At 45.0% G+C, this 24440-nt stretch overlaps 1 protein-coding gene across 2 annotated transcripts in view; it reads right to left on the bottom strand.

The window, feature by feature from the left end:
- Positions 1–24440, bottom strand: part of NPAS2 (neuronal PAS domain protein 2) — a 152402-nt gene that overhangs the window by 108202 nt on the left and 19760 nt on the right. For both annotated transcript variants that reach the window (XM_010829646.1, XM_010829647.1), the window contains exon 2: positions 17433–17486. In XM_010829646.1, coding sequence (XP_010827948.1) covers positions 17433–17486 — 54 coding nt within the window. The remainder of the gene's footprint in view (positions 1–17432; positions 17487–24440) is intronic.

Raw genomic sequence — 24440 nt, 5'->3', positions numbered from 1 at the left:
AATCACTGCAGATGGTGACTGCAGCCATGAAATGAAAAGACGCTTACTCCTTGGAAGAAAAGCTATGACAAACCTAGATAGCAGATGAAGGTCTGTATGGTCAAAGCTATTGTTTTTCCAGAAGTCACGTATGGATGTGAGAGTTAGACCATAAAGAAGGCTGAGCATCAAAGAATTGATGTTTTTGAGTTGTGGTACTGGAGAAGACTCTTGAGTGTTCCTTGGACAGCAAGGAAATCAAACCAGTCACTCCTAAAGGAAATCAACTCCAAATAATCATTGGAAGGACTGATGCTAAAGCTGAAGCTCCAATACTTTGGCCACCTGATGGGAAGAGCTGACTCAATGGAAAAGACCCTGGAGCTGGGAAAGTTTGAGGGCAAGAGGAGAAGGGGGCAACTGAGGATGAGATGGTTGGATGGTATCACTGACTCAATGGACATAAGTTTGAGCAAACTCCGGGAGACACCGAAGGACAGGGAAGCCTGGGGTGCTGCAGTCCATGGGGTCACAGAGAGTCAGACACGACTTAGCAACTGAACAACAACACGTATTTGATTTACATTATTGTATTAGTTTCAGGTGTACAGTAAAGTGAATCAATTATACATATACATATATCCATTCTTTTTCTGATTCTTTTCCCATATGGGTTATTAAAGAATATCAAATAGAGTTGATAGAGTCATTATAAACCAGATAATTCAAAATTCTTTACAACTTACTCCATGAGAAGATGAGTTCTAATTCCCCTCCCTTGAGAACGGCTGGCTGACCTCAGAAACTTGTGTCTCATGGGTGGAAGGTGGCAAAGTAACCCTACCTGACTTCCAAGACCAGGTACTAAGGGGACACCGGCTCCCTCTTCTCCCCCAGCTTTTTCTTATAATGTTCATCCTCAAACCCAATCACCTGTCAGGAGAAGGCCACGCCTCCACCTCCATGTAGAAAAAACTGTCCCAGCTGACAACATCCACACCAGCCACGAGCAAGTGCATCTTCAGATGGTTCTGTCCATCACCCATCCCTCTCTCTGTTTGTCTGTCTGCCTGTCTACCTATCTGTGTAACTATTCTCAGTCTTAGCTGCAGCACGCGTGATCTTAGGTTGCAGCATGGCAACTCTGAGTTGGGGATCTAGTTCCCAGACCAGGGATTGAACCTGGGCTCCCTGCATCGGGGCCACAGAATCTTAGCCATTGGACTATCAGGAAAGTCTCTGTCCATCATCCTTGAATGGCTCTAGCTGAGACCACAAGGAACAGGGACAAGCATTTCCCGCCAAGCCCCATCCAGCCTGGATAGCCATAAGCAAATTATGCCTTTGCGTTAATCTTGTAAATTCTGGGGATATCCAGATAGTTAATGCTTAAAATACGGGCTCCCTGATGCCCAAGTTCCTTCCACGTGGGAATTCCGGCATTTCTTATCTGGGCTAACTGGTTCTATAGTATAGGATGAGGCTGAAAAGAGAAACTGATACAGAGTTTAGACTAGGTCTCCCAAATCTGAGTGTTATAAACCAAGCAGAAGAAACCTGTCTGAGAAGGTTTCCAGATTAGGTCTTCTACTTCCTTTGTAGCCCTTGAAGCAGAGGGCGTGGTTGTGGAAGGGACTCAAATTTCACGTAGGACGGAAATATGCCAAGTATGGGCTCACTGTAAATGTCCAGAGAGGCCACTGTGATGTGCAACGTTCAGGAGTAGCATCGGTCTTCAGTGCCCTCTACACGAAGAAGAGTCCTGTCCAGGCGTGTGAACTTCCACGAAGAATAAATTAGAGTCTGATCAGCCACAGTAACTAAGACCTTATAAGAGTATTCCTGTCATGTAAATTGGTACAGCCACTATTATACACTGAATATAATCTGAAATGAGGCATGCATCCCTACGTTCCTAGCAGCACTCTTTATAATCGCCAAAACATGGGAACTAGCTAAATGTTCACCCACAGATGAATGGATAAAGAAGATGTGGTGTGCATACACACACACACACACACAGCGAAATACTACTCAGTCATAAAAAATGAAGTAATGTCATCTGGAGCAACATAGATGGGCCTAGAGATCATTATACTAAGTGAAGTCATAATGAGAGAGACAAATACCATATGTCACTTACATGTGGAATCCAAAATATGACTCAAAGGAACATATCTACGAAACATAAACAGATTCACAAACACAGAGAGCAGACTTGTGGTCACCAAGGGGGAGGTGAGGAAGGGACTGGAGTCTGGGGTTAACAGATGCAAACTATTATCAACAGGATGGATAAATAACTAGGTTCTACTCTATAGCACAGGGAACTCTACGTAATATCCTGTGATAAACCATAATGGAGAAGAGTATGAAAAAATATATATATATGTATAACTGAGGCACTTTGCTGTACAGCAGAAATTAACACAACATTGTAAATCAGTTATGCTTCAATAAAATTTTTTAAAAATTGATGGAAATATAGAAAAAACGTGATGGGAAATACGTCAAAATATTAACAGTGTCTATAGCTCTAAGTGGTATGATTATAAACCATCTTTGATTATTTCTTTAAACATTTCAGTATTTGTCAAGTGTTGTTTTGGTGTTGTTTATGCACAAGAAAACATACCCCAAATTACTAGGATACAATGGACACACCTACTGCATAAGACAGTATTGGGCTAAGGGTCTTCCATGGAAAATTAGGAAGAATTATTTGGAGAAAGAAGCAAGCATAGCCAGAGAAGTTTGTTCTGTTGTTACTATTTTTTCGTTTGTTTTTTCCCTTTTTTCCCAAGGCAGCGTGACATAAAATGAAAAGGATTTTTGTTTGCTCATGTGCTAATTGCAATCGTAGCACCTTTCATGTGCTAAGAAGCTCTGAAACTTTCCAAAAGGGAGACGCAGTAAATAGTGCAGCTCCAACATGTTTTCAAAGGCACTTCCTGGGACTAGTGTTTCCTAGAACGAGTTTTGGGAAACCCTGGCATTAAAGCAAGATTCATGTAAGGCCTGGGTCACCTCTCCTCATCTCCATAACCACCAGCATCCCTATACACCAAGGCAGCAGGGTTTGGGAGCACTGCCAGGTCCAGGTCCAGCAATTCTGTTTAAGAACAGAACACCAAGGGACTTTCCCAGTGGTCCAGTGGTTAAAATTCTGCCTTCCAATGCAGGGGGTGTGGGTTTGATCCCTGGTTGGGGAAATAAGGTCCCACATGCTGTGGGGTGTTGCCAAACATTTTTTTTTTAAGTAGAAACGGTGACAGATTGTATTTTCTGAGATGGTTGGATGACATCAGCGATTCAACGGACATGAGTTTGAGCAAACTGTGGGTGAGAGTGAAGGACAGGGAAGCCTGGCGTGCTTCAGTTCATGGGGGCGTGCTGCAGTTCATGGGATTGCAAAGAATAGGGCACAACAACAAAAAAGAGAGAGAGAATGTAATCTGTTGCGGCAGGTAAGTCACCCCACAGGGATCAAGACAGGTCAGGCTGGTGTCACACTCCTCTCTTAGAGAAATCTCTGCACTCCGTCTGCTTCCTACGGTGCAGCCCCCACTGAGCCTGCTCTTTCCTCTCGAGATGTATCAGGGACATTTTGACTCTTAACCAGAGTTATCAGGAAATGTTGGGGCTTAAAGGGGAAGCTGCCTTCATTTCCTAGTGATTCTGACTTAATGGTTCCCTGAGGGGAGGATTTCACACAATCCTTAGGTGCTTGTCACCAAAACTCTAACAGGAATGTTTATCTGAGAAAAGGGCTGCGTTTTCAAGATAGGGAACTTCTGAGCATGCTTTTCAATTTAAAATAGATTGAGGGGACTTCTCTGGTGGTCCGGTCGATAGGAATCTGCCCGCCAATGCAGGGGACATGGATTCGATCACTGTTCCGGGAAGATTCCACATGTCTTGGAGCAACGAAGCCCGGGTGCCTCAACTACTGAAGCCCGCACTCCAGAGCCTGTGCTCCACCGTAAGAGAAGCACCACAGTGAGAAGCCCGAACACCAGAATGGAGGCCAAGTGCAAGCAAAAATAAAAATTAAAAAAAAAACAGACTGGGTGTGTGGGGCTGCAATGTGCACACCGCTATATTTAAAATAGATAACCTTTATGTTTACCAGGGGAAAAGCTGGGGAGCGATAAATTGGGAGATTGGGATTGACATATACGCCTACTATATATAAAGTAGATAATTAATAAGAACCTACTGTATAGCACAGGGAAGTCCACTCAAAACTCTGTAATGACCTGTACAGAAAAAGAATCTAAAAAAGAGTGGATATATATCTATGTATAACTGATTCACTTTACTATACAGTAGAAACTAACACACTATTGTAAATCAACTATACTCCAATAAAAATTCATTAAAAAAAGAGATAACCAACAAAGACTTATTTTTTAGCACAGGAAACTTTGCTAAATATTCTGTAATAACCTAAATGGGAAAAGAACTTGAAAAAGAATAGGTGCACACATATATAATCACTTCACTATGCTGCTGCTGCTGCTAAGTCACTTCAGTCGTGTCCGACTCTGTGCGACCCCATAGACGGCAGCCCACCAGGCTCCCCCGTCCCTGGGATTCTCCAGGCAAGAACTCATCATTAGCAAACACTTTCTTCCAACAACATAAGAGATGACTCTACACATGGATATCACCAGATGGTCAATGCTGAAATCAGATTGATTCTATTCTTTGTAGCTAAAGATGGAAAAGCTCTAGAGAGTCAGCAAAAACAAGACCTGAGGCTGACCATGTTTCATATCATGAGCTCCTTATTGCAAAATTCAGGCTCAAATTGAAGAAAGTAGGGAAAACCAGTAGAACATTCAGGTATGACCTAAATCAAATCCCTACAGTGGAGGTGACAACTGTTTGTCACCTCATCTAATCCCTTCAAGGGATTAGGTCTGGTAGACAGAGTGCCTGAAGAACTACAGATGGAGGTTCATAACACTGCACAGGCGGTGGTGACTAAAACCATCCCAAAGAAAAAGAAATGCGACAAGGCAAAGTGGCTGTCTGGGGAGGCCTTACAAAGAGCTGAGGAAAGAAGAGAAGCAAAAGGCAAAGGAGAAAAGGAAACATATACCCATCTGAATGCAGAGTTCCAAAGAACAGCAAGGAGAGATAAGAAGGCTTTCTTAAGTGAGCAATGCAAAGAAACAGAGAAAACAATAGAATGGGAAAGACTAGAACTCTTCAAGAAAATTAGAGATACCAAGAGAAAATTTCATGCAAAGATGGGCACAATAAAGGACAGAAATGGCAAGCACCTAACAGAAGCAGAGGAGGTTAAGAAGAGGTGGCAAGGATACACAGAAGAACTATATATAAAAAAAGTCTTAAATGATCTAGATAACCACAATGGTGTATTCACTCACCTAGACCCAGGTATCCTGGAGTGTGAAGTCAAGTGGGATTTAGGAAAGTGAAAGTTGCTCAGTCGTGTCCGACTCTTTGCAACCCCATGGGCTATACAGTCCATGGAATTCTCCAGGCCAGACTACTGGAGTGGGTAGCCTTTCCCTTCTCCAGGGGATCTTCCCAACCCAGGGACTGAACCCAGGTCTCCCGCATTGCAGGCAGATTCTTTATCCCCTGAGTCACAAGGGAAGCCCGGGATTGGATTTACGAAACATTACAATAAACAAAGCTAGTGGAGATGATGGAATTTCAGCTGAGCTATTTCAAATCCTAAAAGATGATGCTGTGCAAGTGCTGCACACACCTGAAACTAACACAACATTTTTAATCAACTATTTTTTGTTATGTTTAGTCACTAAGTTGTGTCTGACTCTTTTGCTCCAACATAACATAAAAACTTAAAAAAAATTATTAAAATGATTGAAAGGGAGTTTAGGAAATTGCCCTTTGTCTCCAATGCTCCCAGAAAGGTTCTGGGTCTCTGAGCTGGGACGGTCCCAAATTTCTAGGTCTACCATGAACACATTTCTCCTTCTGACAAGTCTTCTTGGCCAACCAAGGGACCCCACGAGGGTGAAAGCCAAGAGCCCCAAATGGAGGGAGGCACCTTTCCTGTCTCTCTTTACTGGGCCACAGTAAGAATTAGCATTCTGCCTGCAAGCACACTGCTACTCTCCCCTTTGTTTTGAACACAGAGTCACTCATCTGGAAACTCCAGGCTAATAGAAATGAATTGTGTGTCCTGATGCTGCTATGTTCTTGCAATGCCTGCTAGTGCCTTCATCACCAAATAAAACAGACAGAAAGGAAGGCTCACTATTTTTTTACTGCCATTTCCCCCTGTGTGTGGGCTCACGATGATGTACAGAACATGCAGTCAAGAGCCTATGAAAGGAAAGCATGATGGATGGGCTCCAATTGGGAATGGCAGTGTATATCGCCTGGGGCCAGGCTTTCTCACTCCGCACCAAGCCTGCACACAGGGGCCCTAGCAAGTGTGCACAGAGTAGAACATCTGAGTTCACTACAACCTTTATGGTGATGGCCTGCCCTTCCTGTTAGACATACAGAATTTACATCCAGAGAAATGAAACAACAAGGTCAGTCTTTCCTAGTAACCAAGTTATCTCTCCATGAACGGGCACTTGGCTGAGAAAGCAGAGCTCACAAATTCTGATCATCATCCCAGCTCTGCTCAACACAGACCTCTTGGGGATGTTTTCTTTCCCCTCCGTACTTGTTTTTCAAGGATGCTCCCAACCTGCTGAAAAGCTCCTAGAGGGCAGGGTTAGGCTCTGTATTCTTATTTGTACCTTCCACTTGCCCCCAGGGGGGACAGAAAGTAACAATCAGCTTCCCAAGACTGAAGCTTTTCCTTCTGAGAAGCTTGATACTGCAAAACTGCAGGGAAAGGACTCTTATTTATTGTTTTTAACTCCTCTCTCTTGCCTGCATCATTTCATTAGTGTTGAGACTAAGGATTAGAGTCAAAGAATAATAAAATGGTCTAGCCTATGTTTCAGAACCAGCACTATGCAGTGAGAACCAGCTACTCTCGCCTGGCACTCTTAATCCTTATTAACAAAAGGCCACAATAAGAATGAAATAATGCCCCTTGCAGCACCATGGAAGGACCTAGAAGTTATTATACTAAGTGAAGTAACCCAGAGAACCACAGATATCATATGATATCCCTTACATGTGGAATCTCAGAACATGAGACAAATGGACTTATTTACAAAACAGAAACAGGCTCTCAAAACACAAACCTACAGTTACCAAAGGGGAAAGGGAGAGAGGGATAAAGGAGGATCTGGGGATTGATATATGTACATACTATATATAAAACAGATAAACAACAAGGTACCCACTGCATAGCACAGAGAACTATACTTAATACCTTGCAATAACTTATAAGTCAAAAGCATCTGAAAAAGACAGATTTATAACGGAAAAAGACAGATATATATAACTGAATCACTTAGCTGTATACCTGCAACAAACACAACACTGTAAATCAGCTATACTTTAATTAAAAAAAAAACAGCTGACATGGTTAGCAGACATTTGGTCTGTTCAAATGTGCAGGGAGATGTTTGGTCGTGCCAGAAGGTCCTTGATGTTTTAGTCCTGTCCAAAACCATTTGGCATGGACTAAATATGTTCATGGATGTTTTGGATAGAATCAAGCATCTTTTTTTTTAATTGGAGGAAAACTGCTTTACAATGTTGTGATGGTTTCTGCTGTACACCGATGCCTATTAGCCATAGTTGTACATATATCCCCTCCCTCTTGAGCCTCCCTCTCCTCCCCTCATCCTACCCATCTAGGCCATCACAGAGAACCAGGCTGGGCTCCCTGTGTTATGTAGCAGCTTCTCACCAGCTATCTATTTTACACATGGCAGTATATATATATCAATGTTACATTCTCCATTTGTCCCACTCTCTCCTTCCCTCATTGTGTCCACAAGTTTCCTCCCTGTATTTGCGTCTCCAATCCTTCCCTGCAAATAGGTTCATCAATATCGTTTTTATAGATTCTACCAGTTCAGTTCAGTCGCTGAGTCGTGTCCGACTCTTTGCGACCCCATGAACCGCAGCACGTCAGGTCTCCCTGTCCATCACCAACTCCTGGAGTTCACTCAAACTCATGTCCATTGAGTCAGTGATGCCATCCAACCATCTCATCCTCTGTCGTCCCCTTCTCCCCCTGCCTTCAATCATTCCCAGCATCAAGGTCTTTTCAAATGAATCAGTTCTTCGCATTAGGTGGCCCAAGTAGTGGAGTTTCAGTTTCAACATCAGTCCTTCCAATGAATATTTGGGACTGATTTCCTTTAGGATGGACTGGTTGGATCTCCTTGCAGTCCAAGGGACTCTCAAGAGTCTTCTCCAACACCACAGTTCAAAAGCATCAATTCTTTGGTGCTCAGCTTTCTTCACAGTCCAACTCTCACATCCATACATGACTACTGGAAAAAACCATAGCCTTGACTAGACAGACCTTTGTTGGCAAAGTAATGTCTCTGTTTTTTAATATGCTGTCTAGGTTAGTCATAACTTTCCTTCCAAGGAATAAGCATCTTTTAATTTCATGGCTGCAGTCCCCACCTGCAGGGATTTTGGAGCCTTAGAAAATAAAGTCTGACACTGTTCCCACTGTATTCCCATCTATTTGTCATGAAGTGATGGGATCAGATGCCACGATCTTCGTTTTCTGAATGTTGGTTGAGCTTTAAGCCAACTTTTTCACTCTTCTCTTTCACTTTCATCAAGAGGCTCTTTAGTTCTTCTTCACTTTCTGCCACAAGGGTGGTGTCATCTGCATATCTGAGGTTATTGATATTTCTCCCAGCAATCTTGATTCCAACTTGTGCTTCCTCCAGCCCAGTGTTTCTCATGATGTACTCTGCATATAATTCAAATAAGCAGGGTGACAATATACAGCCTTGATGTACTCCTTTTCCTATTTGGAACCAGTCTGTTGTTCCATGTCCAGTTCTAACTGTTGCCTCCTGACCTGCATACAGGTTTCTCAAGAGGCAGGTCAGCTGGTCTGGTATTCCCGTCTCTTTAAGAATTTTCCACAGTTTATTGTGATCCACACAGTCAAAGGCTTTGGCATAGTCAATAAAGCAGAAATACATGTTTTTCTGGAACTCTCTTGCTTTTTCGATGATCCAGCGGATGTTGGCAATTTGGTCTCTGGTTCCTCTGCCTTTTCTAAATCCGGCTTGAACATCTGGAAGTTCACAGTTCACATATTGTTGAAGCCTGGCTTGGAGAATTTTGAACATTACTTTACTAGCGTGTGAGATGAGTGCAATTGTGTGGTAGTTTGAGCATTCTTTGGCATTGCCTTTCTTTGGGATTGGAACGAAAACTGACCTTTTCCAGTCCTGTGACCACTGCTGAGTTTTCCAAATTTGCTGGCATTTTGAGTGCAGCACTTTCACAGGATTTGAAATAGCTCAACTGGAATGCCATGACCTCTACTAGCTTTGTTCCTAGTGATGCTTCCTAAGCCCATTTGACTTTGCATTCCAGGATGTCTGGCTCTAGGTGAGTGATCACACCATTGTGATTATCTGGGTCATGAAGATCTTTTTTGTACAGTTCTTCTGTGTATTCTTGCCATCTCTTCTTAATATCTTCTGCTTCTGTTAGATCCATACCATTTTTGTCCTTTATCGAGCCCATGTTTGCATGAAATGTTCCCTTAGTATCTCTAATTTTCTTGAAGAGATCTCTAGTCTTTCCCATTCTATTGCTTTCCTCTATTTCTTTGCATTGATCACCGAGCAAGGCTTTCTTATCTCTCCTTGCTATTCTTTGAAACCCTACATTCAAATGGGTATATTTTTCCTTTCTTCCTTTGCTTTTTGCTTCTCTTCTTTTCACAGCTATTTGTAAGGCCTCCTCCGATAGCCAGTTTACCTTTTTGCATTTCTTTTTTTCGGGGATGGTCTTGATCTCTGCCTCCTGTACAATGTCAGGAACCTCCGTCTATAGTTCATCAGGCACACTGTCTATCAGATCTAGTCCCTTAAATCTATTTCTCACTTCCACTGTATAATCATAAGGGATTTGATTTAGGTCATACCTGAATGGTCTAGTGGTTTTCCCTACTTTCTTCAACTTAAGTCTGAATTTGGCAATAAGGAGTTCATGATCTGAGCCTCAGTCAGCTCCCGGTCTTGTTTTTTCTGACTCTATAGAGCTTCTCCATCTTTGGCTGCAAAGAATATAATCAATCTGATTTCTGGTGATGTCCATGTGTAGAGTCTTCTCTCGTGCCGTTGGAAGAGGGTGTTTGCTATGACCAGTGCGTTCTCTTGGCAAAACTCTATTAGTCTTTGCCCTGCTTCATTCCGTATTCCAAGGCCAAATTTGCCTGTTACTCCAGGTGTTTCTTGACTTCCTACTCTTGCATTCCAGTCCCCTATAATGAAAAGGACATCTTTTTTGGGTGTTAGTTCTAGAAGGTCTTGTAGGTTTTCATAGAACCTTAGATATGTGTTAAGATACTATATTTGTTTTTCTCTGACTTACTTCACTCTGTATAACAGGCTCTAGGTTCATGCACCTCACTAGGACTGACTCAAACCTGTTCTTTTTTATGGCTGAGTAATATTCCATTGTGTATATGTACCACACCTTCTTTATCCATTGATCTGTCGATGGACAATCTAAGTTGCTTTCACATCCTGGCCAATGTAAATAGTGCTGCTATGAACACTGTGGTACATGTGTGTTTTTCAATTATGATCTCCTCAGGGTATATGCCCAGTAGTGAGATTGCTGGGTCATATGGTAATTTTATTCCTAGTTTTTTAACAATCTCCATACTATTCTCCACAGTGGCTGTATTAATTTACATTCCCACCAACAGGACAAGAGGGTTCCCTTTTCTCTATATCCTCTCCAGCATCTCTTGTTTGTAGTTTTTAAAATTTTTATTGTTTGTAGATTTTTTAATGATGGCCATTCTGACTGTTGTGAGGTGATAACTCATTGTAGTTCTGATTTGCATTTCTCTAATAATTAGCGATATTGAGCATCTTTTATGTGTTTATTGGCCATCCGAGGACAAGCATCTTCTAGACCAAGCATCTCTTGAACATTCTGGCCAGGACCAAATGTCCTGCCAGGGGCAGCACAATTCTAACCTCACCACCCCACTCCCTCCCTCCATAGGAATGCACGAGGTTATGGAACTGGGCCTTCACCGATACGCAATAATGCACTTTTAATTAACGCCAATGCATTGACCATTTAATATTGGCTTAAAGGAAGAGGCTCACATGAAAGCCTTTCTTCGTAGCATTCAGTTCTATCAAGAAATGGAGTGAGGACCTCGCTGGCAGTCCAGCGGTTGGGAGTCCCCCTGCCAGTGCCAGGGACACTGGTTCGCTCCCTTCTCCCGGAAGATCCCACATGCTGTGGGGCAAGTGGGCCTGTGCCAACTGTGCCACTACGAACCTGCGCTCTACAGCCCCTGCTCCACAACTACAGAAGCAACTGCCATGAGGAGACTGAACCACGATCAGAGTTGCCCCCACTCACCCCAACTACAGAAAGCCACATACAGCAACGAAGACCCAGCATAGCCATAAATAAACAAATAAAAGAAAAAGAAATGCAGTGGGCTGTATTTTATGAGAGTGCCAAGTGATAGAAACTTGTTTTCTTTGGAAAGTGATGGTTCTTACCTGCTCTTTCTGTCCCTACCCCTTGGGCACATGGGTGAGTCATGTCATAAGAAGCTCCCAGGAGTCCAGACTTTAGAAACTGATGCCTACATGTGAATCCCTGCCTGCCCCTGTCTGCCTGCTCAGTCTTGGGTTTCTTCAACGTAATGTGTGTGTTGGTCACTTAGTCGTGTCTGACTCTTTACGACCCCATGGACTGTAGCCCACCAGGCTTCACCGTCCATGGGATTCTCCAGGCAAGAATACTGGAGTGGGTTGCCATGCACTCCTCCAGGGGATCTTCCCTACCCAGGGATCGAGCCCAGGTCTCCTGCATTGCAGGCTGATTCTTCACCATCTGAGCCACCATGGAGCTAAAAATAACCTGTCAAGGTTTAGAGTTAATTAAGTAAAATGCTGCAGACACATAGCGTGTGTCCTGTGTCAACTTTTCTTATCAGCACTGTGTACCCTGCACTGTGCTAGGGGCTTCCACTGAGCTCCATTTATTAATAGTTCCTCCAAAAACCCTAGGAAGAGGGTATGGCTATTGTTGTTCAGTTGCTAAGTCATGTCCAACTCTGTGCAACCCCATGGACTGCAGCACAACAGGCTTTCCTGTCCTTCACTCTCTTCAGGAGTTTGCTCAAATTCACGTCCATTGAGTTGGTGATGCCATCCAACCATCTCATCCTCTGCTGCCCCTTCTCCTTTTGTCTTCAGTCTTTCCCAGTATCAGGGTCTTTTCCCATGAGTCAGCTCTTCAAGTCAGGTGGCCAAATTATTGGAGCTTCAGCATCAGTCCTACCAATGAATATTCAGGGTTGATTTCCTTTAGGATTGACTGAGTTGATCTCCTTGCTGTCCAAGGGACTCTCAAGAGTCTTCTCCACCACCACAGTTCAAAAGCATCAATTCTTCAAAGCTCAGCTTTCTTTATAGTCCAACTTTTACAACTGTACATGACTACTGAAAAAACCTTTGTTTTGACTATATGGCCATTTACACCCCCATTTTACAGAGTAGGAAATTGAGGCTAAGAGAGGTTTAGTATAATAGCTCATCTAAAGGCGGAAAGTAAAAGTGGTAAGAATCAAAGCTGGGGTTGTCTGATTCTAAGCCTGTGTACTTCCTGCCACACTGCACTACTTCCTGGATGAAACACACACACACACACCCTCCACAAAACTGTGTCACATTAGAGTTAAAAAGATGTGTTTAAGACTGGAACACAAGATGGTAAACTGTGTCTCATTATCCAGAGATCCAAATGTCTCTCAACCAAACTGTTTCTGTTTTGAGCACAAGGACCATGTTTTTGCATCTTCCACTAAAGAAAATAGCATATTGTTCTGTATGCACGATAGGGCGTACAATTAATCCTCACTGGATTTACATGGAAATTTAAAGAAGAAAGTGGATCTGTGTCCTGGTTTAGAATACTCGATCAAACAATCCAAATACACCATGAATTCCCCAAAGCTTTGAAAACCTTGCCAAATATAGCTCATGTTTTCTGGAGACAAGAGTTCTGAAGCTCAATACTTCTACTAATCTCATCAAAAATATCAGGAGTGCAAACAATTCCTATTGGGCCTCCAGATGGGATTAGGGAAGGGCTTCCCACGTTGCAGCTAAAAAATCCCACAGCTAGAGGCTTTGGAAGTGACACAGTTTTAGGATTGTGTTTATTTTGTCCTTTTCTCCCCCCAGGTGTTATGAAGAATACTGCATTATTGCTGCTATTCTGGCAAAGAGAACAGGGTATTCCCAAACAGTCTAAACCCGTTTCCCAATCTGAGGACGAGAGAGGGGTGAGGACCAGCGGCTTTGCTTCCCAGTGTCTGGGCCGGGAGGTTTCTGAATAGGCAATTTAGGGGAGTGGGTGCCCATGGCTCAAAGCAAATGGGGATGGGAATAAATGGAAACTCCCGACAATTGGATTTATTTCTAAGAGTTTTTAGCCATGATTTTATTGAAATGTCTCTGATTACATCAGATGATCTCTGAGGATGGCAGACCCTCAATATGCATTTTTTTTTCAAACTTTTTATTTTGTCTTGGGGTATATCTGATTAACAATGCTGTGATAGTTTCAGGTGAACTGTGAAGGGACTCAGCCATGCAAAGACATGTTCAGTTCAGCTGCTCAGTTGTGTCCAACTCACTGAGACTCCATGCACTGCAGCACACCAGGCTTTCCTGTCCATCACGAACTCCCAGAGCTTGCTTAAACTCATGCCCATCGAGTCAGTGATGCCATCCTGCATGTATACCTCTTCCGGATTGCGAGGTAAGCCATGTAGTAGAGAGACAGGGCTGAAACTGGGGCCCGGGGGTGACATGAAAGATGATGATGGTGGGACTTTCCCGCTGGTCCAGTGGCTAAGACTCTGTGCTCCCAATGCAGGGGGCCCAGGTTCAGTCCCTGGTCAGGGAACTAGATCCCACATGCTGTAATTAAGAGTTCGCATGCCACAACTAAAGATCCTGAGAGCCACAGCTAAGATCTATGGCAGCCAAAAAAAATTAAAAAAATAAAAGATGGCAAAAGCCAAACTCCTGTGGACTCAAAGTCACATTAGGACACAGACTGGACCTGCCAGAGAGAATGAATTTGTTATCACGTGATGAGACGTGTGTGTGTGGTCTGGGGAGTAAGAAGAGAGTCTGGCGTTTAGGAAGGCTGTATTTAACTTCTGCTACAGCTTTAGGGTATCTGAAAAGTTGCTTAACCTTACTGGGCCTTAGTTTCCTCATCTGTAAAAAGGTAATAACAGGGATGCACACCTCAAAGGTCTTCCCTGGTGGCTCAGACAGTAAAGCTCTGCTTGCAATGTGGGAGACCCGGGTTCGATTCCTGGGTCGGGAAGATCCCCTGGAGAAGGAAATGGCAATCCATCTCCAGCACTCTTGCCTGGAAAATCCCATGGACGGAGGAGCCTGATAGGCTACAGTCCATGGGGTCGCAAAGAGTTGGACACGACTGAGCGACTTCACTTTCACACCTCAAAGGGATGTGGAGGAGGTAATACGAGATAATGCATAGAAACGTTCTTAGCCTGGTGCCGAGCACCGGGAAATGAACAGGGCACTCAGTACATGCCCAGTGAACGCTGGCCAGCACTGCTGACCTTGTCAGTATCGCTGATGGGAATCATTTGTAAATGTGCTATTGTAAAATGTTCTTCGTCTTCACATACAGGTGAGGCTTCCCAAGTGGTGCTAGTAGTGAAGAGCCCACCTGACAACGCAGGAGACATGAGTCGCGGATTCGATCCCTGGGTGGGAAGATTCCCTGGTGGAAGGCATGGCAGCCCGCTCCAGTGTTCTTGCCTGCAGAATGCCCATGGACAGAGGAGCCTGGTGGGCTATAGTCCATAAGGTTGCAAAGAGTCGGACATGACTGAAGCAAGTTAGCACACATAGCAAGTAATACTTCTAAAACAAATACGAAGAGTTTCTTGGTGTATTTTGCGGCTGATCCTAAAATAACATGAGAGGAGGGCAGGACAGAAATGATAACCCACGTGTTGCGTCTGAGAAAGTGGAAGCTTATCGGGTGAAGGGGCTTGCTGGAATCCAGCAGGTGGGGCAGGGTCAGCCAGGCATGTGGCTTGGGTCTCTGCTCTCTGTTCACAGCATCCTGGGAGTCCACCAAGAGGCCAGATGCCCCAGAGTGGAGAGCTGGAAGCCTGCCCATGAGACAGGGTGCCAGAACTCTACTCTAGTCTGGTCTGGTCTATTCAATTACCTGTTGTTTGGGACCCGTATGGATTTTACAACCCTTATGGGTGGTGGCCTAAGACAGCCATGGTGCCCAGTGCCAAGTGAAGGGCCTGTTAGACTCATCCGAGGAGTTCCTTAGGTTTAAATGGGATTCCAATGTTTAAATTGTTATGACACCCAGAGAGAACAAACATATGGATACCAAGGGAAGGAGGCAGGGTGGGATGAATTGGGAGATTGGAATTGGCATACAGACACTATTGATACTCTGTACAAAATGGGTAACTAATGAGAACCTGCTGTATAACACAGGGAACTCTGCTCTGTGGTGACTAAAGGGGAAGGAAATCCAAGGAAGAGGGGATATATGAATACCTACGGCTGATTCACTTTACTGTATACCCGAGACTAGGACAACACTGTAAAGCAACTATAATAAAAAAAAATACACAGGAAAAGAATTTTAAAAATAAATAGTTATTACAGAACAACTTTCAAACAAATGGAAAAGCAGAGATTTAGAATATGCTGAGCCCCCCACAATCCTCACTCCACGCCAATCTGAGTTGGTCTACACTTCAGGCCATTTCCCTGCTCCCTGATTTTTTTAAGGAAATCTTTGGGAAATGAACAAACAGTACAAACATTCCCTGTGATTTGAGTCTCAGAGGTCTGAGTGCCTGGAGGTTTATGGTTCTCAAGGCTGCCCACCACCAGGCAAGATGGAAGGACAGACTCCCTGGGGCCGCTGAACTGGGTGACCTCTGAGAGCTCCGTCATTTACAAGCAGAGGATTTTGTAGGTGACAGTCGTGGCGGGCTCTGTGAGGGGAGGCGGACAGACCCTTCAGCTTTGCGGGTGTGTTAGAGGTTGTTGGGGGGCTTCCCTGGTGGCTCAGTGGTAAAGAATCTGCCTGCCAATGCAAAAGACATGAGTACGATCCTTAATCTGGAAAGATCCCACATGCCAGGGAGCAACTAAGCCCGTGGGTCACAACTACTGAGCCTGTGCTCTGGAGCCAGGGAACCACTTCTACTGAAGTCTGCATGCCCTAAAGCCCATGCCACACGACAAGAGAAGTGACCACAATGAGAAAGCCTCACAGCACAACTAGAGAAAATCCCGCACAGCAACAAAGACCCAGAGTGGCCAAAACTAAAAAAATAAATATTAAAAAAAAAAAAGAAGAGAGGGCTTCAGGGGCTTGAGGAGGGACCTGCCAGCCAAGCGGTGGCAGGAGAAGCAAAGAGGAAAGCGCCTGGAGGAGGGAGGCTTGTCCGCTGGGCATGAGTGAAGACCGTCCTGAGATAGGACATTTCATGTCCGTGCAAGCTAACGATCTGTGGTCACTTACCCATCACCACCATAACCTGGGACCCCTCATGGGCAAGACACCTATTGTTCATCTCCCTTTCCCCAGAGCCTGGTGCAGTAACTGCCAACTTGGGCTGATTTTATGAAACTGATAACATCCGACTGGGCTGTACCTTCAAAATATCCACTTTATGACTCCTCATATACAGAAGGGATTCAATGAATGTCCACTGAAGGAACAAGCATGGGCACAATTATAACAGCATTGATGTCCCAGCAACCAAGCTGGGGTTTCTGGTCAACCCAAATCCAGTGCCAAGCGGCCGTGATCCTGGCCAACAAGGAAGCTGAGACAACATACACGGAAGAGCCCAGCCCAGTGGGGATGGCCATTCCATGTCCAGTGTGAGCTGCTGATTATGCCCATTATTGTCCAGGGCCAACCGCTTCCCAACAGCAGAAGTAGGATTTGAACCCAGGCTGGCCTGGCTCCAGTCACGCCACCTGGCCAAGGAGTGTCCATCCTGGAAACGCAGTAACCAGAAGCCTTTAAAAAGAGGGCTGGGTCAACAGGGTCAGTACACAGACATGTGAAAACTACCAACAACTTGGCAAGTCCTAGACAATGAGTAACTTCAGGGTAAGGAACAGAATTGGGGTGGCTGGTATGAATTCTGGGGGCAGAGCATGCAGTATTTCATGGAGCGTGTGTTTTCTATCTCTGACTGCCTTTCTCTGCAGAGTGAGAACAAACAAGGTTTAAATGTCTCTTACCTCTTTGCTCTGTCTTTCTCATCCTCATCCATTAGATTGTCTCTGCAGTTTTTCCTGCAAAAAAAAAAAAAAGAACAGATGATGACTGTCTGATTCTCAACCTTTCTCACAGGTCTTTCTGGTTGCCATCATTATTGCTGTTTTTGTTTAGTCCCTAAGTCGTGTCTGACTCTGCTACCCCATGGAATATAGCCTGCCAGGCTCCTTTGTCCATGGGATTCTCCAGGCAAGAATGCTGGAGTGGGTTGCCATTTCCTTCTCCAGGGGATCTTTCCCACCCAGGGATCCATTCCAGGTCTCCTGCACTGGCAGGCAGATTCTTTACTACTAAGCATCATTTTGGGCTGATCTATTAAACCACATGCTTTAAGCCATAGCTTCTCAAACTTTCTGGTTCCAGCAACCATTTGCATGCTCAAAAATGACTGAGGACTCTGAAGAGCTCTTGTGTATGTGGGTGAAAACTGAGAAATCTTAAAGATACAAGCATGCTGTCCATTAGGCATCAGAGAGATGTAGCTGACAGATGTTAAGGAATTTCTGGAAAAGTCCACTATAGGGACTTCCCTGGTGGCCCAGTGATTAAGACTTCGCCTTCCAATGCGGGGGGCACAGGCTCCATCCCTTGTCAAGGAACTAGATCCCACAAGCCTTGCAGCCAAAAAGCCAAAACATAAAACAGAAGCGATATTGTAACAAATTCTATAAAGACTTTAAAAATGGTCCATGTCAAAACAAACAAAAATAATAAAAAGAAAAGTCCACTGCATACTCACATGAGTAAATAGGCAGATGATATGCCAACATTACAAAAATCGTTTTGACCTCATGGAACCCCCTAGTTCCCTAGATCACACATTGGGAACTGCTTTCTGGACCTAGCTCAAAGCAGCTTCTGTTTATTTCAAGCCTTAAACCTGAAAGCTTCCCAAGACATTCTAAAGGAGAGCATTTATTTCTCTGTTCCTTCAAATATACAAACTCCTCTTAGGCAGCCTGGAGGAATTGGGGTCCCAAATGAGTGTAATTACTGTCCTTTTGAGTATAATTGCTTTACAATATTTTCTTGGTTCCTGCTGTACAGCAAAGTGAATCAGCCATACATACACCATATCCCCTCCTTCTGGGGATTTATCTCCCAAGTACGTCACTACAGAGCATTGAGTAGAGTTCCCTGTGCTGTACAGTAGGTTCTCATTTTATACACGGTATCAATAGTGTATATGCGTCAATCCCAACCTCTCAATTCATCCAAGCCACTCCTTCCGCCTTGGTGTCCACATGTTTGACCCCTACATCTGTGTATCTATTTCTGCTTTGCAAATAGGTTCATCTGCACCATTTTACTAAATTCCACATCATATACATTAATATATGACATTTGTTTTACTCTTTTCTGACTTAATTCACTCGGTATGACAGTGTTGTGAAAGCATTTCCTTTGAGGTCAGGAACGAGACAAGGATGTCCACTCTCTCCACTGTTCTTCAACATAGTGTTGGAAGTCCTAGCCATGGCAGAGAATAAAAAGAAATAAAAGGAATCCAAATTGAAAAAGAAGATATAAAACTGTCAATGTTTGCAGATGACATGATGCTATACATAGAAAATCCTAAAGATGCCACCGGAAAACTTCTGGTGCTAATCAATGAATTTGGTAAAGTTGCAGGATATAAAATTAATACACAGAAATCTCTTGCATTCCAATGCAAAGATCACTAACAATGAAAGATCAGAAGGAGAAATTAAGGAAACAATTCCATTTATCACTGCAATAAAAAAAAAATAAAATAGCTAGGAATAAATCTATCTAAGGAGGCAAAAGACCTGTACTCAGAAAACTGTAAGATACTGATGCTGTCTTCTTCTTTTTTTTTTTTAAGGCACACAGATGTGAAAAGTAACAATCCAGGAACATTCTTGCAGCCCCAAATCATCAGAGATGGCCTTACCATCTGGGCCTTCACTCTCCCAGGCCACTCACTAGAAGCCTCTCAGGCTCTGACCAGGTGTCCTCTTCTCCACACAAGCCTGTGATCCTTGGAGCCACATTCCTGATTCCCTTTCCTTCACATGCCCCCCAGGGTCCCTTCTATCTAGGGGGCTCCCCCTCCAGCCAGCCCTCCATGCAGAAAGACTATCAGGATGTCCTGAGGCCAGAGTTAGGTGACCTGGAGGCAGAAACACGAGGCACAGTGTGATGGAGACACAGGCGGGGACCACGTGGAAATGGAGTCACCATGGTCCATGTGCTTCTGGTCTCCAAGCAGAGGGTCTGACGTCAGGACTCCAGAATCGACACTTTGAAAATGCACTAATGTTTACTCTTGAAATTCCAAGTTCTAGATCACAATATTTTAAATGAAAATAACTCATTTCATGAAAAAGACAGTATGAAGTTTTTTTAACAATAAAGTTATTTACATGCTATTTCCTCTAATCCAATATCATGTCTGTAAGCCCAGATCCCTTTATTTTTCAATTGGAAGATACTTGCTTTACAGTGTTGTGTTGGTTTCTGCTGTACAACAATGTGTACGGCTATAAGTATACATGTACCAGCTATGTTGGGAAAAAAAAACCTATTAGTTGCTCAGTCATGTCTGACTCTTTTTGACCCCATGGACCGTAGCCTGCCAGGCTCCTCCATCCTTGGGATTCTCCAGACAAGAATACTGGAGTGGGTTGCCATTCCCTTCTCCAGGGGATCTTCCCGACACAGGGATCGAACCTGGGTCTTTATCAGCTATACGTATGCATATGTGCCCTCCTTCTTGACCCTCCCTCTGCTCCCCCCGACCCTGGCTCCGATCCTACCCCTCTACATTGCCAGAGCACTGAGCTGGGCTCCCTGTGTTAAACAGTAGCTTCCCACTGGCTGTGACAAGAACATTAAAACAAAGAATGATTAAGAAGCCAAGCTCATTCATGAACACGGCTATAAAAATTCTAAACCAAACATGAGCAAATCCAACAGGAACATGTATAAAAATGATAACCTTAGATAACAATTCTTCACGGGAACAGATGAATCTTTGCTCTGAGATAATTTCGTTGTGTGTGTTCATCTGCTGTGAGCCCAGACACCAATCTGAGCCAAAGAGGAAAAGGAATTGTGCAGCCACAGCCCTGTTTACGCACAAGCCCCATTCAGCAGGCGTATTTCAGTGATAGATTTGCGAGACACGCCATTCGGCAGTTGAGGCTTGTATCATAATTAAAGTGGGCTTAGCACATCTGCAAACAGGCATCTGCTTAATGTTTCCCATATGGAATCTGTTCAACGCTTTAAGACATGGAAAATGCGGTCCATTCATTTAATGATGTGCTACCCAGGTCTGCGCTCCGAGGAAAGGGGTGGCTGTCTATGTGCCGGCGGCGTGAGTTAGGCTCCAGCCACAGGGAAAGGGTAAAAGTCTTGCCCTTTCCCAGCTGCCCCTGACAGAGCACCTTCACAGGAGGATGTGGGCTTCAGTCTGCTTTGCTGAGGGTCTGAAATCCTGATTGGACAACTGAGGTTGCTTCGTCATACACAAAACTTCTACAAATGACTAGTCTATGGAGTCACAGAGAGTCAGACACGACTGAGCAACTAATCACACACACTTCTTTGGGGCCTTCATGTAGGTGGGATTATACAGGATTTGTCCTTTGGCAATGGGTTTATTTCACTCAACATAACACTCTCCAGGCCTATCGTGTCTTGGCGTGTGTCAGAATCTCCTTCCTTTATAAGACTGAATCATATTCCACTGTATGCATAGACCACCTTCCGTTTACCCATCCTCTGTCCACGGATACTGGGTTGCTTCCCCTGTTGAATATTGTGAGAAACATGTGGATCCCTCCCCTCTTGTATTTGAGTCACTCTTTCACTCCATGATGTGGAGGAGCCAGAGAAGCTCAAAGCGCAGAGGGAAGAGGGCAAGGGGAAGAAGACAAGCCCCATGAGATCAGGTTAAAGGAACAACCGAGAAGTTAAAGGGGTGACAGCTACATTTCTCAACTGTATAAAGAGTTTCCAACTTTGTTCTTCTTTTTCAAGATTCCTAGTTATTTTAGTTCTTTGCATTTCCATGGAAGTTTCAGAATTGACACTGTCAATTTCCATAAAAAATGGCTGTGATGCTTACTGGGACTGTGTTGACTAACGACTGATCTGTACCAATGCTGAGGTTCACGCGCGGAGCATCTCTCTGTGCAGACGCACCGAAGTGTCTTTACCGAAGCATGAAGATGACACCCACATGCGATGTTCTACGATTCAATAGATACTCCCTGGGAGTCCTGGTTCCCATGGCACTTAGGTGGTGGGGGGCAGGCAGGGCAGAGGGGGCAAGCCACAAGCATGTCAAATGAGTGAACAGAGGGCCTGTTGCTGCCCGTTTAAGCCAAGAGGGCAGCATGATGGGTGGGGTTAGAGCAGGGAGACACCCAGGGAGACCGGCTGGAGCTGGCCTCTGCTCTGAGTGACACAGGAAGGCACTGGGGGTTTGGCTCAGAGGACTGGCCTGTCTACCTACAGCTCTGACTTTTTTTTTAGATTTTTTATTTTTTTTTGATGAGGACAAATATTAAAAAAATTTTTTTTTGTATTGAAGTATAGCCGACTAACAATGTGATAATTTCAGATGAATAGCAAAAGGACTCAGCTGTGTGTATTCATTCTCTCCATGTGAAGAGCTGACTCACTGGAAAAGACCCTGATGCTGGGAGAAGACTGAGGGCAGGAGGAGAAGGAGGTAACAGAGGACGAGATGGATGGATGGCATCAGTGACTCAATGGATAAGAGTTTGAGAAAATCCAGGAGATAGTGAAGGACAGGGAAGCCTAGCATGCTGCAGGCCATGAGGCCACCAAGAGTCGGACACGACTGAGAGTCTGAACAACAACATTCCCCCCCAAACTCCCCTCCCATCCAGGCTGTGATGAGGACCATTTTTAACATCTTTACTGAATTTGTTACACCACTGCTTCTGTTGTATGTTCTGTCTTCAAGGCATGTGAGATCTTGCTCCCCAACCAGGTATCAAACCCACCCCGCTTACACTGGAAGGCAAAGTCTTAATCACTGGACCACCACGCAAGTCCCCAGCTGTGACCCTTAAAGAGCTTAATTATGTTGGCAGGTATGAAATCGCCAGCACAAGCCTGGTCCACAGCAGACGCTCAACGTCTGGTTCCCCACTTGGATGGCAAGGACTCGGTACAAAGCGCCTTTACCCACTACCCAGGCCACGATGCCCAGCCCAGCTCCTTAGCCACATCAGGTGCTCGAGACACCCATGAGGAATGAAGGAGGGGAGGGTTGGGGGAGGCACGAGGGAGGAGAGGAAGGACACCGCCAGGACCAAACCCTGTCTGAGTTCTCAATACCGACTATGCTAATTCACACAAGCCCCTCAGTGATCACCGTTAACCCAGGCACTTACAAGGTATGTCTGAAGGTACAAGCTATTGACAAAAGAGAAAATTCGCTTTAACCAGCACCTTCAAGAGAAACCAATGGCTCCCCTACCAACCCTCGACCACCACCAGCTTCTGGAAAGCCCTCGTCTCATCTCCATGCAGCTGTGGGTGGAATGGGCCACAGTCTCCACTCCTAAAGGAATCAGGAAGGCCGAGCTGCCCAGGGACCCTGGCTCTCGGGACAGAGCCTGCCCTGGGCTGTGTATCCTTGAGTTGACCCATCACCTGCTAAGAACGTGTGGGCCTCTGACCACAGAGTCAGACCAACTTCAATTTTAGTTCAGACTCACTTGTTCCATGACCTTAAGCAAAGCTCTGCAACTTCATGAGCCTGCTTCCCTCATTCTAATGGGAGGCCACCAGGTAGAAAACGTGTGAGACATAAAGGAGAAATCCCCGTGAACAAAGAGGGCCAGTGTGTTCCCCACAGCACAGAAGCATCAGGCGAGTCCTGTTCACCCACATCTGCCCCGGTGATCACCCTGACCTCTATATTCCTGAGCCCCCCTCCAGCTCACCTTTCTCCTTGTCTGCCTTAATGAACACACTGCCCAATGAGAAGACCACCATAGAGTGAAGGGGGTCGAACCGACCTCAGGTTTCAGAGGGGGGCGCCCTTACCAGGGAAGGAAGTGCCATGGTGGGGGAAGGAAGCTTTTCCAGCCAGAGAACCAGACAGGAGCTCCCACCCCACCCCCCTCCAGAGACCACCTGTGGCTGCCAGCAAGCAGGGCTGTGGAGTCCCTGACTCATTTGTCCCTGGCACAAAGAGATCATCACAGTATCATCCATGACAATGAGTTAGCAGGCCAGCCGTAGAAAGTGGTACTCAAGCCTGTCATAGGTCTTTGGGCAGAGCGGGGTTACCGTGCCTGCCCGCTAGTCAGCGTCAAAACCTCTCTGTGTGTACTCATGGAAGAAAGACAGACAGACACATACACAGCGGTGCTGCCTGAAGCATCCAGTGGGAATTCAATAGAACCTTAGGTCCTTCTGAGGAAGAGAGGGGAAGAGAGAGTGAAAGAAACACAGGTGGACGTGACCGAGGACGCCCTCGATGAATATCTAGTGACGTTAACTGAACAGAACAACACAAATGAGGTCTGCAGATGACATCGCCATCACCTAGGTGAAATCTCTGCCTCCCAAGGCTTCATTCTCACAGACCCCTACTACACCCTGGATCACAACTCTGGCCTTTGAACAGGGACCGGCAAGCGGAAGTGCTGCTTTCTCACGCCCCACCTGCCCTAGTCCCACGGTGGGTCAGCGGGAAGGTGGGATTAATGCACACACAGGGGACCGGGCCCCCTTGGGGATTGGCAGCTCACTTCCGGGGCTCCAAGAAGGCTGTGAACATCCTACACGGTAAGGTACGTCGTTTCCCTGAAGCAAGGGTTTCCTGTAAAGAGCCACCTGCTGAGTATTTTGAATGCCAGGCTAACCTGACGGCTCAGATGGTAAAGAATCTGCCGGCTATGTGGGGGACCTGGGTTCAGTCTCTGGGTCAGGAAGATCCCCTGGAGAAGGGAATGGCG

The sequence above is a fragment of the Bison bison genome, unplaced genomic scaffold (assembly GCF_000754665.1).
Source record: "Bison bison bison isolate TAMUID 2011002044 unplaced genomic scaffold, Bison_UMD1.0 scf7180017864508, whole genome shotgun sequence".
NCBI classification, from domain to species: domain Eukaryota; kingdom Metazoa; phylum Chordata; class Mammalia; order Artiodactyla; family Bovidae; genus Bison; species Bison bison.
This window is presented reverse-complemented; position numbering and strand designations above follow the sequence as displayed.